The 20,790-nt window shown below is 44.2% G+C and overlaps 1 protein-coding gene across 2 annotated transcripts in view; it reads right to left on the bottom strand.

Moving 5' to 3' along the window:
* The window catches only part of si:dkey-112m2.1 (transmembrane protein 132C), a 167,993-nt gene that overhangs the window by 114,100 nt on the left and 33,103 nt on the right, over positions 1–20,790 (bottom strand). For both annotated transcript variants that reach the window (XM_037117719.1, XM_037117720.1), the window contains one exon: positions 293–1,220. In XM_037117719.1, coding sequence (XP_036973614.1) covers positions 293–1,220 — 928 coding nt within the window. The remainder of the gene's footprint in view (positions 1–292; positions 1,221–20,790) is intronic.

The raw sequence follows: 20,790 nt of genomic DNA, 5'->3' as shown, positions 1-20,790 counted from the left end.
TTTTCGAAACAAAGAGGCATTGTACTGGATTACTTATACCCTGCATAATTCATCTCAGTACTTGACTCAGACAAACAATGACTAAGAAGTGCTCGAGAAATCTCTTCGTATTTTAAGCCACAGCGCGAAGCGAGATGTGAAGTGACAGATGGGGGCACTGCGAATGTTGCCGTGTATTGTCATATCTGCGCTTATCTCTTTCGCTCCAGCAGTGCTTTCTCTTTCACTGCCTGTGTTCTTCTTGAGTTGGTTTGTGGTTAGTCGGCCGCGGATCGACCTGAGGCAGACTTACCTGAGGGTGAATATCTGCACCGAGGACAGCGTGGACAGAGCCAGAAAAGTAGAGAGGGTCTCTCGCTGCCGGATGGGTTTGGACGGCGTCATCACCACAAAGTTGTTGTCCAGCTTCAGCTCCGACAGCGGCTGGAACAGCCTGACGCTGCCGATGCGCTGCATAGGCGTATGCCCGGCGAAATAGCCCATTGGCCTCTGCTGGTCGGTGCGGACGGGGCTGCCCTTTCTCGAGTCCTCTGAGCTGCAGTCCCCGCTGTCCGTGGTTTGAACCATGTAGTAGAGCTCCACAGGAGTTCCCTGGGCCTGCTCGGACACCCTCTGCCTGCCCGGCCTGACAGTAGGCGGGCTGAACCAGCTGGCCAGAGGCTCGAGCTCGGCCACGCATATCCCCAGCTCCCCTTTTAGCCTGCATGTCCCGCGCACCTCTTGGGTCTCGTGGAAGGCGAACATCCTGACGCAGGGCAGCTTGTGGATGGCGCTGTAATCGTCCCAGTCCCTCCCCGCGATGTAGAACAGCACCTGGACCTTCGGCCAGCTGGGGTGAATCCTCTCGCTGATGATGTAGGTGTGGACCTTCCAGTTGAATGTGAAGAGAGGCGGCGAGGATGATGCCGACGTTGGCGCCGACGATGCGGTGAAGGAGGGCGTGTTGAACGGCCCCGGCAGGGTCTGCAGCAGCTCCAGAGGGACGGACTGCTGGACGGACAGCGGCCCGTAGCTGGCGTTGACGAAGGGCATCTGCCGGGCCTGGTGGACGAAGAAGGACTCGGTGCGAGCCTGCAGGCTGGAGTTCCTCATTAAGTCCTGATTTGCCTCCTGGAGGAAGAACGCCGACTCAGCGTTGAGGATCCGGTAGCTGACGGGCAGATAGATGGGTGTGGGGCCGTACCTCTGCAGGCCTTCCAGGATCACCTTGCTGTCCACCACTGAAACAGAGAGAGAAAGACAAATAAGGACCTTTGTTTCAACAGCTAAGGCAACAACATCTGGAATAATATGAAACAGCTCCGGTCATGCATCAGGGCACCGGTGGCCGCGTGAGCAAGGTTATCGTCTCAACGTGAGCCAGGTATGAAATCAAAGCGCAGAATGAGGAGAATTGGAAGAAAACAACTCAAACAAGCAGACGGCGGCGCTTCACATTTAACATAACATTTGCATGCGTATCCTCCAACCTGAGGCAATCATATCTGCAGTCGCTTCTAGTGGTGAATGTTTAATGGTTTGTTGGAGACATTTCCATATGATATCACTTTCATGAGTCGCTGCTCTCACTTAAAATAATTTGTTTGACTCAATTTAGAAACTGTTGTGTCTTTCTGAGTTGCTCGCTTATCAGGCTTCCCCATGTTTGCTCCGCTAACTCGATCATCTTTTTTTTTTCTCTCTCTCTCTCTCTGTTAAATGCATCTCTTTTACAACATTTTCATCTGCCTCCGTCCCTCTGTCACCTCATCCTCCTCTTCCTCCTCTTATGCGTCATCGCCGCAAAGTACGGGGAAAGTTGGCGTCAGGTTCTTGAGCTCTGTCCCAATCCCATGCTACATTTCTTTTTCTTTTTCTTTTTTTTTTTAAAAATTCTAAGCAGGTTTTGAGCATATGGTGCAGTCAAAGTGAGGCATGCTGAGAAGAGGAGGGGCGTAAAACACTGACACAAGCTGTGGATGGTGGTTAGACAGGAAGAACAATCATAACATGTCGGCTGTTGCTGGAGAAGTTAAATGTGGTATGTCACCTCTGCAGTCTGACCAGTGTCCTCTGCGTGCGCCTAATGTGCCGTTTTCTGTTAGTACAAAATGTTTCTGCTTTCAATGAAGACAGTCCGAAACATAGCATGTACTGGATGGAATTGGTTAAAAAAGTATACTTAACCAAAAATGATACATATCTGATAGAACTGATAGAACTTTACAGATTTTCACTGTATTCTGTTTTTTGGGCCTTTCTATTTCTGTTCGTGTCAAGGCAACGTGAGCGCTGAGGAATTCGATTGGTTTTGTTCAATTAGCACAACAGATAAAAATAACATCCAAGTAACTGCCGTGTAGTCAGTGACTTGTGGCTGTGGGTAATTAAGACATGCTTGCTGGATACACTTTGGCAATTTGCCACCATTGATATCATGCCGAATTAGAGAATAACAGTTTCTGTTTCCAGAGCACCTGCTCTGGCACGACCAGCTATCACAGGATTACTTTGATACCATCAAAAACTTAAAAACGTGATGATTCTCAGGCAGGTTCTGAACTATAAAAAGAGCTCCCTTTAGTTAAACCAATTTAGGGATGCGTATTCGCCATGGACATATAACATTAAAACATGATAATATCCTGAGAATCTGTAAATCATCGTCTTAAAAATACATGTGTCAAGTTCAGATTTTAACAGTCATTACTCTGAAGAGGACCAAGATGTTTGACACATAATGAAACCATTATAACTTAATCCAGGATCTGGATTTGTGTCACCGTAATTACGGGAGGCCTTCCTCCACCCTGATGCCCCATCACAGTGCACCTGGTGTCACTGTGACACCTCTTTTCTGAGAAACACCTTGGCAAGGCAGCGCTATAAATGTACTGTCTTCTCATATCTCTGTAAGTGTTGAAAAATGTATCCGTCTGATATCTGTAACAGAACTCAGATATCACGTCGGCACCAATCTCCCGGCCTCTCTTTTTCCCGCCAGCCGTGCGTGGCCCTAGGAGCTGCTCCCCCTCCATCCCTGTCTCCATCCTGCAAACCTCCCCACCTCCCCCACCCCCCCGTTTCTCTTCGCCATCAGGATCCAGATATTTAGACTGATGGAGTTGCCCATGAGAGCCCATTGATTTTCTGTCCCAGTCTCTCGGTGCTGTTGGAGACGGGGCAGTGGCAGTGATTTGTGAAAATCACGGCGGCGATGACCGACCTGGCTGGCAAGATGGACGGAACCGGCATCAGGCACAAGAGCGGCACTTTAGAGATGGACCGTCCCAGCTCTGACACACGAGGATGCCGTGACCGTTCGCCCAATCTCCTCAAAAAACTTGTCTCACCATGATGAGATCTCTAGGGACGGGCACTGGAAATTAGCTAAGGCTATACATGCTATGATGCTTTCTGTTGGATTGTTAAACCATATACAATACAATACAATACAAAGATGAGGATCCTTTAATAAGATGATTGAGATAAGACCTGTGTTTACTATCCATTTAATGTTACGTATGCTAATGGAAATGACCTCATATGTGCATTCTGTAATCAAGAGAAAGGGGTCATCATGCCCCCCATTAAAGTATACATCGATAGGTCAGATGAAGGACAGCTACCGGTGCTGAAATGAGGTTTTCATCATCTTTTGTGTGTGTTTGAGAAACGTCTTTTATCAAAAGGCGCTGTCGTTAGCTGTAACCCAGCTTAATGGGGAGCCTAATGAATCAATCAGGGAGTCAATAGCCGATCCTTCTTCATCTGTGCGAACCTTTAAGTCAAAGTCTGCCAGCGCGACTATGTCTATTTTGTTATATCACACAGGGACGTGGACTGAAACTCCAACGGCAGTAAATCAAAAGTCATTCATATGACATCCAGTTTTTTTTTTAAATAAGTCTGTTTTTATTCCCTTATGAATACGAAATGTTCAAAATACGGCCGCTTTCTCCACCGCGGCTATGAAAATTGTATTGGCTGCCCGAGCCGCTGAACCTAATTACAGACCTCTATTCTGTATAATCACGCATATTAATAGCAGAAAGTCGGAGTGAGATATTGGCAACAAAGTCATGAAAATATTATAAATGAATCACAAATGCTTTGTAGGCAGTCGTTTTTTTCCTCTGAATTCACGTTGCACACCTTTTTTTAAACTACCCCTGAAGTGAACTGCATTTCTTTTTCACCACCGCATCCCTGATGGGGAGAGAAAATACCAAAGGAAGGCAAAGACCTCGACTGAGACAGTTCAGCGCCGTCACCGCAGTTTTGACTGAGAGAAGATGTTTACCCTGAAAAATGACAAAACAGAGAGCGGTGTCGGGAGGGGAGCGGGTGCTTAGTCTGCGCTGGATCATGCCTCCAGCACCGTGAGAGGAATTTTTCTGTCTTTCCGTTTCTCTGGGCGACGTGACACACTGTCCCACTTACGGCTCACCACGACACGGATGAAACTAAATACCTCATTACAGCTGGAAAACATTGTAATTTGTAACTTCAGATTTAGAGTGTGTCCCTTTCTTTGACACCAGTAGGTCGCCGTAAACAGAAAAGGCCAAGCCGACGTGATTTGCAGCCCCGGGTCGCCCTTGGATTTCGTGTCTGCGGCTACTGTACTTGTAAATCATGTCCTCGGGACTGTTTCTGCAAATGAAAAAGGGGATGATTTGTGCAGATAACTTAACCCCTGTGGTAAATCCTGGTTGTAAACTCTCGTGGAGGATTTCTGGGCACTGCCAACCCCTCAGGACATTGTGGGCTGAGGAGTCTGATCACATATCAAGCATGCGGCTGAAGTGGGCTGGCCTCATCATTAGACATATGCTCGAATCAGGATTTAATGTCTTGATGTTATATTCATGTAGCATGAACCAGGGAGGGCCCACATGAACATGCGCCTCCTGATTAAAATGCATTTAAAGTGTTTTCTGCGGAGCTCCTTCGACACGCGGCGAGCAACTTCTAAAAATTAACTCTCAAAATGGTATTAAAGCAGGCGTGTCCCCGAGACAGCCATGTGTGGCTTCGAATCAAACCGTTTCTTATAATCACCTGCTCTCATCCCTGGCGACCCGAGCAGAACTTCACCCAAGAAACATAATCCCTTCATCTTGCCTCCCTCCTCCTCTTCTCGTCCTATCTTTATCCTCCACCATGTGTGCGTCTTGCAACCACTCCCTGATCAAACGTATTAGCTTGGCCCGACTTCAGTAATACATTAATCAAACAGATTTTCTTATCAGAAATCTATAGAGAGAGAGAGAGAGAGAGAGAGAAGTGGTGGAGGTGAGAGGTGGGGAGACGAACAGCGAGTTCGAGCGGGGCAGTGGGAGGCGGTGATGACGCTGGATTGTCTTCGTGCGAGTGAGGGAGTCAAAGATTACGGAGCAGCGAGCGCCGATGTGCACGGCCCACGTGCCCCCTTCTCTATAGCACTCGGTTTTAAAATTAGACTTGTTTTTCCTGTGGAGACGTCGCCAACACAGCAGAACCTTGCCACTTTAGAAACACCTGCACACGAGTTCAACACTTTACAACCCGCTGATGCAACGCTTGCTGTTTCTTCGATCACTGGAAAAGAACCACAAGTGGTCACTGACGGGGCTGGCATGTGAAATCTAAATCTGTCCATCCATCGTTTGCCCCAAGGAGTTCTGTTTAGGTCCATGACAGGTTCAAAGGAAACGTCTGGTAAAACTATATATATATAAAACTAAAACTATATATATATATATATATATAAAAACGTATGAAAAGGCCAGAACCAGCAGTTGTTTTTTTTGTTTTTCTACTGTTAACAATGTTGGTTATAACTTATTCCTCTGTGCTCTCTGTGCTCTCATTCATCCAACAGAAACACATCAATGAGCCACCCGGTGACATGTAGCCTCAATATCATGGGCACTGTAGTTTAGTTACACAGCAGCCCTCAGATACCGTCTGGGCACCCAACTGAACAGCTGGAAATAGCTGGTGTATAAAACAAACATTCATACACTATAGCATCTGGAGTTGTTGGCGAACAGAATAACTCACTCTGTTTGTCATTCTGTCAAATCATCAGGTCAGACTTTTTATATGACCTATATTCTGTGTTAAACAATTGGTATTTGACCATATATACAAATACCTGCAAAACTAGTGACATATATAATGCCAATTGGCTAATTGTAGCAGGCCGATACTAAATTAAGACTGTTAGCAAGATAGACATGAACACATTTTGGCATGTTAAAGTGCTAATAGGCTAAAGATAGTGAAGGTGGTAAACATCAAACTAGCTGGTTAGCATATCTCATTGGCCATTTTGCCAAACTATGAATCTTTTAGCTCAAAGTCCAGCTCTATATATCAGCTAGTATGACTTTAGATTCTTGCTACAAATTTAAACAAGATATTTTGAAGATTTGGGCTTCAGAATCAGTCGACTTTTTTTTATTGGATTTGTTGACAGTAACACCGAATAAAGAGTAGCGCCATTAAGTGAAAAGGGAACTGAGATACCTTTACACAATTCAACATTGCGTGAAGAGTCGTCTGCTGTCTGTTGGTGCTTAAAAGAATCCTTCACTGTCTTCTCAAGTTTGTCTTTTCAGCTTTCGAACAAAACAGTCCAGACATCTTTTCAACATCTTTTCAACAGCATGTCAACAGATTTTAAGACCTGGGCCTGAGCAGCTATACACCTACTGTGAGAAATAAAAAAGAGGGTCCTGATCATAGGAGATAACCCAGGACTGCCCAAAACATGCCATTATCAAGCCGTTTGATGCTATTTTATTTCTTCCTCCGTGCTTCCACTTTTGTATCTGGAAGAGCCAGAGCTTTTTACTGTACGGACACTGTGTCGTAAAGAGAGAGGCACATCTGGCTTTGGTGTCTTCAACGCTGACATTTAAAAAGCTTTTGAAATCCCCAAATTTTCATTAGTCCACAAGGTAAAGCATTAAGCCGTGATCTTTATGTGGCATTTTCTTTTGTTAAACATTTGCTCTGTGCGGAAGCTGGCTCCGCAGAGGGGCTGCTTAGGGGACCCTAAAGTCACCATCAATGGGCTACTCGTCGGTCAGTGTGAGAGGTAAGTTTCTCGTCTTCAGCCACAGAACAATGGATTAAAAAGAGTATTTCTGGGCTCTTGGAGAGCTTGATATAAATGTCAGCCACTGCTCAGATGGTGAAAATGCCGCTGGCAAAGTCAAGAAGTTTAAAAACCTCATCAAAGACGGTTTCTGATAAGGACTTGTGCGCACACAAAGCCGAGTGGAGGCTGAATGTCCCCAAAACCACCGAGCAGCACGACAATTAGCGAAGCTATTGACTGGACTGGACTGGGTTTCGGCAAATTTAATCAAGCATTATCTTAACATAATACTCTGTTATTTAAAGGGACAGTTTACCCAAAAATCAATATCACTTATTTTTCTTCTTAACTGCAGTGCTATTTATCCATTTAGATTGTTCTGGAGTCGCAGTTGCAGGGTTTTGGAGATATCGAGTGTAGACGTGTCTGTGCCTTCTCTCGGATATAATGGAACTGGTTGGGTGAGAAAATTACGTCTGAAATGTAATTTATTACATGTTACTGGTTACCATCGCTTGAAAGTAATTTCATTGCAAAAACTGTGTTCTGTATGACCACAAAACCCTCCAAACTGGGAGCGCTTGCAGCATTTCAGGGGTTGTCCCAGGGTGGAAAACTAAACACACAAAGGCGGGGACACTGTCGTGGGCAGCAACATGAAGATAGCAAACACACCAAGCACAAGGCAAACATAACAGATAATCTGAATGAAGAAGTTATGTTTCTGAATTGGCCGGCAGTGAGCATTACTTTCGTAGTGCATCAGTCCCAACAATGGAAGCGATCTCTTCATAAATATGCAGTACAAACCTTATTATAAAGAGCCAAGGTGACTGATTCAGTGACGTCTGTGACTGTTTATGTCAAACTGCAGAAAATCATGTCACTCCTTTCTTTTCTTCTTTATGTCTTTTCTGCACAAGGACCCGCTCTGGCCGTGTGTGATTTTGGAGCGAACTGTTCCTTTCAAAGCTGAAAGTGCTGCACTAAACCAAAACAATCCTCATTTCTAAGAACCGCGAAGAGGAATATCTAGTTCGCAAATATTTATTATCCTTCGGGCTCATCCACTCACAGTCTCAGAAGCACACTTTGGGTCCTCTTAAGTGCCGGCTACTAGATAGAAAACTGTCTTCTGTGTCCAGCAACATAATCCCCCGGTTAGTGAAATGTCCTGGTTGATATCTCAACACAAACAAAACACGCGGGGACTCTAATCGCTCTAAGTGCCCATCACATGCACTCTGACACTGCGGGAGATCCGGGGGCCAAGCAGAGAGCCCACTCCCAGCTGGGGGTTAATCAGATCACATAAAAGCAAAGCACACCTCATCTTTCATCGCTAGGCAACACATTTATGCAGCGATCGATAGGTGGAATCATATTTTCCCCTTTCAGAGAAATGAGGGAAAATGAAGTATTGTGACCCAACCGAGATGGATGGGGCCGGCGCTTTGTGGCTCCAGGTATCAGCAATAAGTCGGGGCCACGTGCTTCTTCAAAACCGGAGTTGTTTTCGTCCCTGACAAATCCTATGGCCTCTTTAGCTCCAGAATGGCCTTTGGGGCATTTCTGTCAATAAAATTCCTGAGCTGACCGAACGTAAGTAATTTTCAGCATGCTTGTCAGCTCTCTTTCAACCCAGAGCGGCCCGCCTCTCATCTCACCTTCAGAGCACACGGCGCACACACACGTGGCACATCAATACGGATATATCAGAGGGGCTGCATGGCGTAATCCTCCTCTGAGACTGTTAGTCTGAGATGGATAAAGACCATTCCTCACTCTCCTTTAGGCAGCCGTAACAACTGGAAGCAAAATGTACAGCTTAACAATGACCAGGCGACTACATCTCATCTCATCTCATCTCATCACAAAGGCTTAATTATTCACTTGCATATTAAAAATAAATGGTTTAACGTGCCCTGCGATTGTGGGTTTCTGTAGGGGTGGTAGTTAAACGCTGCCAAGACTCAAAGAAAGATGAAGCCTTTGTGATAAATCCCTCTTAATATGTTAATGTATTTGAAACGATGAGCGTTTTGTGCCATCCCTCAGTAGCTAATTAAGTCAAATAAATGGACGAGCCTAAAAGGGGGTTAACAATTTTAGGTAATGCGGTTCATTCTTTGACCGTTCCCTCGGCCATTAGTGGGAATAAGGGAGGTGGCGTGCACGTGCTACGGTAAAATTATTGCCGTTTTGACGTTATCATCAAGGACACAGCAAAAAGAAAGCCATGTCGTCCTCCTTTCCCTCTGCTGAGATGGAGACGCGGAGAGTAATTACACATTACGTGGACTAAACAATGCCGAAAATGAGTTGTTTGTAAGCTGTCACTTCTTAAGCAGACAGTGTGTCGCACCACGAGCTGCCTCAATTAGATCCGAAAAGGTAACTGCTGCTTGGAATGACATTTGGAATCCATCCTCCGACTCCGCTCGCTCGGAAAATAATGCATCCCGGCGTTACAGGAATCTTAAAGAAACACTAATGGAAATAAAAAAGAAAGATAAAGCGCCCGTTTGGGCATTAGTTATGCCCGTCTCGGGAAAACTTCCAGCAGCTTCCGAGCATTTCTTTGTCTGCATAAAGAGCTTTTTTTTCTTTCCCCCCCTCCCGCTCAGTCTGCAAAGCATCACGTCTCCCTGGTGGGGCTCGTGAGCAACAGCAATGAGCAGCAATTCGCCAGTTGTGCAAAGAGGAAAACAACCTCAAAGCTTTCTGCCTTGAAGACACATTTGGGACGCGAATGGGCTTTTTATGACACTCCAATTCCGTCCGTTGCCCGTGGGCCCCGTGTTGTGCATTGTACAGTATCAAAGAGGGAGGAGGTGAACGGCGGAGCAGGGAGCCGCCGAGGAGCCGGTGGTGGTTTAGACGAGATGAACTGGGAGACGAGGAGCTCTTGAAGGAACGGGGCCAAATGTGCTGAGTGGAGCAGAGCAGCAGTTAGCCTTCCCTGCGAGGGCACCCACAGGGGTAATCGAAGGCTTCAACTTTAAGTATGTGGGCTCTGCTGTTGTCATTTAAGACCACAGATTGCGTCGGTGAGATTATGAATGTGACCAGCTCTCTCTCTCTCTCTCTCTCTCTCTCTCGCTCTCCCTCGCAGTGAAGTTAGCGCTCTTTGAAAGTGATTCAAATAAAAGTAGTGACAGTGACGGATGATGCAGCGCCGCGCTCAGACGGAGGGAGACCTTTGTCATAAATAACAACGAGTCTCGGCACATGATAATCATATCCAAGAGAATCCCATCCAGGTATCCTGTATATTATACACTGGGGAGTTTTCTTCTTCTTCTTCTTTTTTTTTTTTTGATTGTGCAAATATATGAAATCAGATGCGGTTAAGTGGGTAAGAATAATGCAGCGAGTTGGCCAAAAGGAGCAGGGTGAGTAATGTTCTGGCATTTCCAGCAAGGTTACATTGTAAGAGAGTCAATGGGCCTTGGACGTCAGGCACTGCAGCTGCTCCAGGAAGTCAAAAAATGCAAAGTACAATATTAATTATGCTCCGAAGAAGGAGTGGGCAGGGAAGGCAATGTAACCGCTTACTGTTCATATAGATAATGATGATAGTTCTGCAATGTATAAAATTATCTGACAAAAATAACCTTTTCTTTTACCAGCAACCCTCAATAACCTTAATAAATGAATAGACACAATTAATACATTCAACTAATTTCTTATTACTTGTCCTTCATCATGTTATTTACTACTTTAACTTGTATTTCAAGTAGTATCTCTATCAGTTTATATTGCAACAGTTCCTTCTCCTGTCATTGCATGGATTGTGTATGACTGTATGACTATGTATTTATTTAATCACATTTTTCCCACCCCTCCGTCCTTGTCATGTATTTTAATATACATATTTCCATATTTCCCTTCAACTCACCGCTCTACAAAGGCCCTCAGGGGCAAGTGAGGACATATTTCTTCTGGTGGTCCATTTTCTAAGTCTGATCCAAATAGTTTTTTCTGCTGTATTTATGACTAAAGAATTGATTAGAGAGAGGAAAAAAAAAAAGTTTAGCCAGGATAACCTTTTTTCATTCAGTGACAATTTTCAGGAGATAAAACATGTTAATGTGAGAAACCAAGTGAAAAACAATTGACAAGGTTTCAAACGAGGAAAAAAGTAAATCCTCCTGATTTTGATCAGCTGGAAAAAAAACACCTTTCCTCACTAACTCCTTGGTGCTTCCACATCACATCACATCACATTTTTTTTTTTTTTTTTGCTTTCTTCCTTGTATGTCTTTCTTTCTCATTTTTTCTTAAATTCTCCTTATTTTGTTATTTTCCTCCACTCATTCAATATTCCAGTAACTCTCTTGGCCTCTGATTCCTCCTTTTCTTTCACTGTATGCATGCATGCACGCACGCACGCACGCATGCACGCACGCACACACACACACACACACACACACACACACACACACACACACACACACACACACACACACACACACACACACACACACTGTTACCCATGCACCCACCTGAACACACACATTTACACTTATACACTAGCCCCAGCTTTATTAAGTCTTCTGTCTTTGTCTGGTAATGTAATGTCTCTGTTCTGTGTTTATGAAACACTGATAGCAATTGGAAAATAAAAACAAGCAGTGAAACTGTTTAAATTATCAAGTGAGAATAGTAATGAAATTCATTCATTATGACTAATCAGGCTAAAATCAATCAGAACAGCGTCCAGGATATTGCATATGGACCTATTATAGATGCCAATAATAATGCAGTGTGAAGTGCAGCAGTTTAATGTCTTCATCTATGAAGAAGAAATCATTCATTGCCGAGCTTCTGAAAGTCCACAACTGATCAATCTGTGTAGGACATCAGTCATTAGTCTGCTGCGGATGATTGATTTCCTACTGATAACTGAGGAAGCAATCAAATAAGGGACGGAAGATGATTAAAAATTAGACTGTAGGTGAGCTCTGACGGATCAATGTTCAGAAATCATTTACCCACTTAAAGGGCAATTCCACTGTTTTTACACATTTAAAGCAGGTTTACAGGTATAGAACTAATCTATATGTGAAAAAAGTAGTATAAAACGTTTAATGGCTCCATAGGGAGCTGTATGTAATTTGATACACTGCCTCCAGAGATGTCACTCAGTAGCTAAGTTGCAGTGTGGGTAATGTAGGAACCGTGTTTTGAACAGGAAGGATTTTAATCATTTGTTTTTTAACTTCTTCTACAATGAGAGGACTGCATTTCAAAACGTGCTGCCTACATTACCCACGATGCAGTTTAGCCACTGAGTGACATCACTGGAGACAAATCCTCTGGAGCCACAAAAGGCCTTATAGTACTACCTTCTTGTCCTTTTTTTTTTTTTTTAACAGATGTAGGAGTGTTCCCTAAGGCCTGTAAACACACTCTAATGTGTAAATTGGTGCCCTTTTAAAGATGTTTCTTTCACAAGTGCTCAAACGTGAGAAAATAATATAATAGGAGGACACTGAGGCCAGAGTCTATTCATTAGACAGGTACAATCATAGAGAATGAAAATGTGTTATTTCAACTCTCTGTATAGAAATGTAATTTGTTTCTTGCCCTCATCACAAGGACAGACAGACAGCTCTATTGAGCTCTCCATAATAACAGGTTGTATAAATCAGAGTTAAAAAGGGTCCATAGAGGTGAATAGAAGTGAATGCGCCTTCAGGTAGAGACACACTTGAGTTTAAACGTGAGTAAGGCTGAGAAGTATGATGGATTGTAATGCAGTTAGGCTGAAAGAGTGACTATTGGGCTCTACATACAGGCAATGCAGTGGCACTGGAATGTAAAACAATGACATTTCACAACACAGTTGATGTAAAAGTCATCGGAGATGTTAGCGATGCAGTCTGAGGACGGCTGTAATTGCACAGCGCTCCTGCAGAAGTCATTTTTTACAGCTCAGGGATCTGTATCTGCTGCCTGGTGGAGGAGGGGGTGGATTTAAACAGTGCAGTATAATGTGGTCTGCTGTATGTGTGACTGCATGTGTGTCGAGGTTTATGTGGTAGAGGGCACAAAATCCACAAAGAAGAGCACAGGCAAGAGGACTGATGATTTTAGTTAAGTTACAAGTGTGTGTCGATCATGTGTGATTTTTGGGGTTTTTTTTTTATCACAATGCACAGAGTTGTGCTGGGAATGTGCTCGAACGCGGGATTTCTGCTACTCTGTTATGTATTTATGTGTATCCGGGTGCACGTTTATGCATGTGCGCGACTGTCTGAGCACGGACACACTCGCAGCTCCTCGGAGACGACTGCCAGGCAGCCTCGGGCAGGCTCCGTCATTACAAATTTAGATTTTGAGCCACCATGCGCCCCATTGGTCAAGCTACAGATGATGAAAAGTTCAACCCTCTAAAGCTCCAACTGTAACATCTGTAAGTGTAGCTCAAATGCATTTTTTTTTTCTCCAGCGCGGAGGAACGCCTCTGGCGCAGCATACAGTGGACTGTGTTGAATGGTGGCACCGTAGGAGAAGTTGCACCCCACTGACAGCAGCTAGGTGGTAAACAGCCCGGAAGAGAGGAGCCTGGTCTCCACGGCCCTGAGGAAAGTCCACTGCACGCTCCAGCAGGAGCAGGGGGGAGAGAACAGACAGTCATTTCGCTGCTGCTCAGAAACTCTGAAATGAGATGAACTCGGAGGTCTCTCCCTGCAGCAAGCAACACTCACGGCATGCGTTTCTTTATCATCCATATCCTCCCCCGAAAAGTGCCACGGAGAATTTGGACTCTGAGTGCAGCTCAGCGGTTAGGGGAACGAGCGCGGGAAATGGAAATAAAGATGCCAAGAGAAAGGCTGTCGATCATTTTCACTCAATGCACAGACCTAGTTTTATTTGTCAGCCTCATCTTTCTCTTGCCAGATTTTGTGACTAACAGAAGACGTGAAAGGTTTAGTCAGATAATTACCTCGCGATCGCCTTGGGTTTTTTGCTGAGAAAAAGCTTTTCTCGGTTTTCTACGCTTTTTATAGCCGGTCATAAAATAAGATGCCGCGCATCATAAAGTGTCTTTACATCACTGTGAAAAGCCGCCTCTCTTTGGTACATCACTCATGGTTGAAATATGTGGAATACAGAGGCCCAAGGTTACCCATGCTATAGGCAAGCAGAATAAATCTAGAATAACTCATGAAAGGGAGTGACAATCTCTTATTCCATCTCCTTCGACAGGGTTTAAAGAGAGTTATCTTTCGCCGCTCCTTGTCCCCAGTTCATATGAGCAAAAGGACAACTCTATGGGCCCTCCATAATAACAGGTTGTGGCAATAATAGGAGAGAAAAGGCTGTCGAGGCAGGAGAATCTTCAGGCTGGGAAACGCTCTCAAGCCGAGTCTGAATTTCCCTGAGCAGGGGGATGAGAGGTCTGATGGTACAGTAAGAGGCTGACAAAAGTAAATTACCTTGAAGAATAAGTAAGTTGAAATGTGGAGCACTCTGCAGCAGCGTGCGCAGGAGATGAGTGGCTGCACATTCAAGCATGCCCTCTGAATGGGAAAATGTGCAAGCGCATGAATGAATGAGGGAGTTCTACTCTCGGTCTTTGCATCCCCCAAAACAGGAGCGAAAATCACACCTGAATTCAAATGTCAGATGAAGTTCAAATCCCATCCTAACTCTTCAAACATTTAGTCTGTAACTTCGGCGGAAAAAAAAAACTCTCGGCGAGACTCCTGGCTGAATCGGAAACAACTTTAAAACTCTTCTTCTTCTTCCGAGACACCTGCGAGCCCGCTGTCAGGTGAATTTCGTCAAGTCTTATCAGGACGGATTACATCAGCGGGGTAACCTTTAACACCGTTCACTCACCGCCTAATAAAAGTGAGTGGATAATTGTGCATGACTGTATGTCCAGCCCGAGGGCGGAGAGAGGTCTCCTGCCAGACTACATGAGAAAAATGCTTTGTTTTAACGATTTCAAAGCTGAATTGATCCAACTGTCTCCAGCTTTGATCGCCTTGCTGCACATGCACAGGCTACTATGAGGCAAGGTCACGTGATCGCACATCACAACCCCGGGATATTAAGGCGCTGAACTAAAGCAGATCTTATACAACCCTCGAGCTTTTAGAGCTGAACATAACACATTCATATACTTTAAGACCATTTATAAGGTGCTAACAACATAGCGGGGCTTTACAGCGTCGTTTCTTACGGTCTTGTTCTTGTGGAATTTACAAGTATCGACTGGACGGTTGCAGTTTCCGTCTAATGTTTCAATCTAAAACCTGTGTGTGTGTGTGTTTGTGTTGATTCAGAGTTGTAATAACATTGACAAGATTCCCTAAAACTTTAATGTGCGTCATCCGATAAGAAAAGGAAATGTCTTTCAGAAAACGTATTACTTAAACTCTCTCACACTTCACTTATTTTTCACAGGTAGTTCTTTCAATAAAAAAGGTAACTGTCTCTGAAATCACTTTGCCGACAAATCTGAACTGCAGACTAATTTAATCAGCCACATAACAGGGAACAGGCAAAAGCAATGTGAAATGTGGTAGTATCCCTGTGGATGCCCAAAATTAAGCCATAAAGCAAAGGTGTTTTTTTTTTTCCTTTTCCTCTCCCTTGCTGTCTGTGAGAGATCCTCCAAAATGTCTTTTTCCATGGGCTCATTATTAACCGATGTGAGCTATATATACGCTGTGACAGTGTTTACACAAGTGAAACGTAATTAAAGTTTATAACTTCTTTTTGCTTCAAAATACGATTGAAGCCAAGGGTATATCCAGCATTTAAACCACACTATTATGGCATCAACAACATTAAGACCACCTTGTAAAGGTCAGTACAGCCATCACGGCTGAAAGCTGAGTCCAATTTGAAAGTGCTTCAAGCCGAAAGTACAACAAATGGCTGCTGATCTCAAAACTCTCCCGTCTTGGTCAAAATATACCAGCTTCTTTTCTTCCAATGAAGCGATGCGAGTCTAAGGATGCCAAATGTCAGTCCACCTTTTTCAGCCAGACTGAAATATCTCAATGACTACTGGACTGACTGCAATGCAATTTAGTAGACATTCATGGTCCCCTGAGGATGAGATGTAACTACTTTTACCACCAGAATTTTCATCTGCCACCAAAACAGGTCAAAGATTTGAGTCATCCAGTGAACTATCTCCACATCTACTTCATGGATCGGCACAGCAGTTTCCCCATGTGTCTAAATCAGGATGAACTGTAACAACTTTTCATTTAGTGTGGAGACGGTCAGCATTATACCTGCTTAACATGAGAATGTAAACACTCCATGCTGAACTGCTGTTGATTAAACGTGGATTTGTCTTCGCTCCTGTTTATCCACCTGACTGCAGATGTGATCGTCCAATCCACTGCAGAGTTAATCATATGATCTACTGCCGACAAAATGTTACATAGCCTGTCCAACTCTCTGTCTTTTGTGAGCATAAACTATTCATTTGGTTGTGTTTTTACAAAAAGACATTCATGGTTTTAGAGGTCACCGTATGGGGCCATGAGGCGAGGGGTGTTCAGTTGGTCGCAAACTAACAGCTAGATTCCACTAAATCCTACACGCAAGAACTTTAATGTTTTTAGCAAGGTTGCTTGAGCGATAAACCTGGTGTAGTAACCTCTAATACGCTGATTACTCTGAGTTACTGGCATGCTCACTTGTCGTTATGGTCTTGACACACAAACAAAAAGTTCCCAAGTAAAGCTAACATAATTAATGGATGCTGTTGTGTCTGCTTTTCTTTCAACTCTCCTTTGAGCTTTTCTGCCATACATCTACCTTTGTATGAACGCTTTTATGACATAGGGCAACACATAGAAACAGTGACATTTATGTCAGAGTCTGGCACTTCTACATCGATTGCTGTCCTTAGGAATCAGTCAGAAACACGTACAGACTAGCCTTTGGGTTGCCTTCGGCTATTTTTCGTCATATTGATTATCCAGATGCCATCGAGCTCACAATCTGGAGATCACTTGCCCTCTCCTCAGTTCTGTTCTCTAACATATACATGTTTATCAGGGGGGTTATAGCGGTCAGCTCCCTTGTTAAGAACACTGTTGGGATGAAAATGAGCAAAATTGTGCGCAGTAAGAAAAGCATCAGAGAGGTATAATGGGCTGTGAGTCCTGTGTGCGCCTCGGAAAGAACTCTAATGAGTGCACTTACATCCTCTCTTGATTTTCTCAATTACCATGTGCATGGGCGCATTTGTGCTTACATGCATTTGTATTCATAACACATATGTGGGTGTCCAAGAAAGCGGCGCAGGCTCATACAGAAAAACACTGCGTTGATGAGAGCAGATCGATATCAAAGCCGCCTGTTATCATCTCCCACCAAACTTGGAACCCGTAATGATTCTCCATTCAAAGTTAATGACCTTTCCTAAATACCAGCACAAGGGATCTGGCTTGTTTATGTTAGTTTGCATCGATCCGATGCAAGAGTGTGTGGCCCTGGACATATCTGTCGTATTCACACAGGCCCCGTTAAAACAAAGTCGCTCCCCTGGTTTGATCATGACTCCCAGGGTGGAATATAAACCAGAGCAGATGGCCAGCCAAGCAAGACAGCAGGTCCTCCGAGGGGCAGAAAAAAAACAAAGCAGGTATTATTTTTTAATCAGTGACTGCAGCTGATTTACCAGCAATGTCTTTACTTAACGCTCAGATTTCAATGGCTAGTTGTGTTTTAACAACCCAGCTGAGCGGTTCACGAGCACTATATTGGGCATCGCGCCTCGCAACTCTTGGCAGCTTGGCATTGCTCCCCTTGGCCATCAGCGAGCTCTTGTTGTTTTTTTTATATTCTCACTTCAGCAGCAAGAGCCATCAAAGATAAAAGCACAGTTGCTCTTTGTCACACAGAGACAACAGTCATGAAATTTTAACATCTAGGAGTACTGATCTCGCGGTGGAGACAACACCGGTCCCTGAGCAGAACTCAAATTCCGTGACACAGATTCAGGCGAATAAAACGTCAGCCCGTGAAATGGGATGATTGGGCTTGTTACTGTGTCTCTTAATGAGATCTGGTAAAATGCAACGCATAAACAATTCAAATGACCATTGTCGAGAACATATAAAATATGCATGCTGTTTCTACACATACACAGTAAATTATTCTTACTGTTAGGAAACGATACGGTTCTTTGACCAATAAAGACGCAAATCGGACTCTCTCGTGGGACAATTTGAAAGATAATACACCCTTAATTGGTTAAACATTTGAGAAGAACAGGATAATGTTTAAATGTTTGATCAGGTTTAAAAGATTAGTCATAGTCATTTTATCCATTAATCTAGTTTATTCTCTCCAATTATGTGATTTTCCCCAAACCAGTGTGACATCTTTAGGTTTGCCTTTGTTGTTTTCGACTCTTAGTCCGAAACATTCAACTTACAATAACACAAAACAACTCAAAACAGCTTTGCATACTAAAGAAGCTACAACCAGCAAATGTTTGGCCTCTGTGCTTGATAAATTAATTACAAATCTGTTATATTAATTATGTTTGTTTCATGGTTTGCCAATCAACTAACAATGAATTCGCCAAATTAAATTGTTATCGACGAGATGCATGGAAGGGATAGAAAGCAGAAACAATACAACATATTTGAGGTTTTCTTTGCAATAAAGGACTTGCCATCAAACCGTGCGTACCGTCCGAACAACACATCTATGACGACACCTAACAGGTCCACAGTGGCTACAGGACCCCCCCGTGAAACCTCCACAAGGATGCCGCTCATAGCTGGTGCGATCTCTCCTGGGCTCTCATTCTCGACTCGGCATCACTGCAAACTCATTTCTCAGCCACACAGGATGTTTCACGCTTCTCGTGCAGTCGGGGATGAGATGGCTTCAAAGGTCACGCTGTTTTCTGTGTGATGGGTCTGCTGCGCTTGGAAATGAAGATTGCATGTGCGTGTTTGGGTAACCTGTGTGTGTGTGTGTGTGTCTGTGTGTGTGCATGCGTGTGTGTGTGTGTGTGTGCAGGCACAAGTAAGAACATTTTGGTGGTGTGTTTAGCGTAAAAGTGTGCGTGGACGAATACCGCGAAACAGAACATGCTTCAGCTTGTAAGTTCTGTGTGTGTGTGTGTGTGTGTGTATTCTAGATCAGTGCACAGCCCCCCTGCAGGGATCAGTGGGCCATGTAGAGGAGCGCCTGTTTCTACCAGTACATAGTGCTGCTGAGCTGACAGCACATGCTGTTCAGTGGCTTGGATATGAAAAAGAAAATGGGCAGCTCAAGGGGGGTCTTACACACACACACATACACACACACACACACACACACACACAGGCGGTCCCAGTCGCTGCAGTGTCTCTCTTGATTTAACGGCGAGACAAAATTAACAGCGGACATCTCTGGGGTTTTCCCGCGTTCGCTCACACGCAGCCTCCACGTTAGCGATTTGAAGATCTCGCCCAAAAGATACCCGGACCTGTCTCCGCTCCTCTATTATTCACTTCATCTCGAGTTCAACTTCAAATTGTCTCTCTATCCCTTTCATGCATCATTTACTGCCTCCTGCTCGGAAACTTTTCAGCGAGTGCACGTGCAGGAAACAATAAAAGAAGCCCTTGTGACTTCAGCTTTTCCTGCCGCAACGTTGATTTAATTAACGCTGCATTTGTGAACTATTTCCTTTGTTTGTTTGTAATGTCTTGGCTGACTAAATGTCAGGAAACAGTGAAACGTGTTTTCACAATTTCAATGACAGAGTCCGGTATTGGGTTTGGTTATGTATTTCCCGATCTGGAGCCTTCCAAATCGTCTGAGTGCCTTCCCTAACGCATATGATAATTTCAGAAACTTGCATACGGGATTGTTTTTCGACTTTTTTTCCCCCCTTTCCCACAATGCAACTTACCCAATCACAGCTGAGATTTGAGTGTGTTGTGCTTGTAGCGGTGAACGTAGCCTCCAACCTCCAGCCTCAAGCGGAGATGGGGAGTGGTCTACAGGGGTCTGGTAAAGCTCACTTCTTGTGAGTTTTTGTCTTTTAAACTTGCAGCGTTGAGCCTTCAATATAAAAAGTCAATAAAAAGCCAATTTATCAATAAAGCACACCTAAAGTGGCCTCTTAGATGGCCCTATGAGAGATAAAACATGATAAAGTGCCAACAGGGTGCCCTTCCAGTGGACAAAATGTGATGAACTGCCCCCTCTTCGCTCTGGTACCTTTCCAGATACAGCTGGTTCCCTCCTTTATTTATTTATTTTTTTTCGCCCCTGCCCCTCAAACATCCCGAGTCTGCCACTGCCCTCTGGATCCAAAAAGACTTTAAACAACATTATTTTTTCCCACATAGCCCCGAAGACCTGTAAACAGACTTTGATGTGTGATATCAGAGCGGTTCCTCTTGGTTAAGGTGAGGGAGAGAAGACGGACGTGATTAAAAGAAGCAGCGCCGAAAGTAAGAAAAGGGAGGACGGGAACATGTCGAACCCTGTAACGCCAGGCGACTTTCTTCTTCGCTTCTGAGAGACAACTCGCGTGCTTCCCTCAGCAGCGGACGTGAGTCTTTTAGGCTCGTGTACAAAGGAGCTACGCTACAACGTCAGCGCACACCTCCCCTGAGCAGGTGATGGTAAACTTTGATCAACTGATGTCATAGTGGAATTAACAGAAAGATGGAGGAGACCGATGAGAGGAGGAGGAATGGTTTCAAAGATAGTAACACCAT

The sequence above is a fragment of the Acanthopagrus latus genome, chromosome 12 (assembly GCF_904848185.1).
Source record: "Acanthopagrus latus isolate v.2019 chromosome 12, fAcaLat1.1, whole genome shotgun sequence".
NCBI lineage: Eukaryota > Metazoa > Chordata > Actinopteri > Spariformes > Sparidae > Acanthopagrus > Acanthopagrus latus.
Note: the sequence above shows the minus strand (reverse complement) of the source record. Positions and strands in the feature narration are given on the sequence as shown.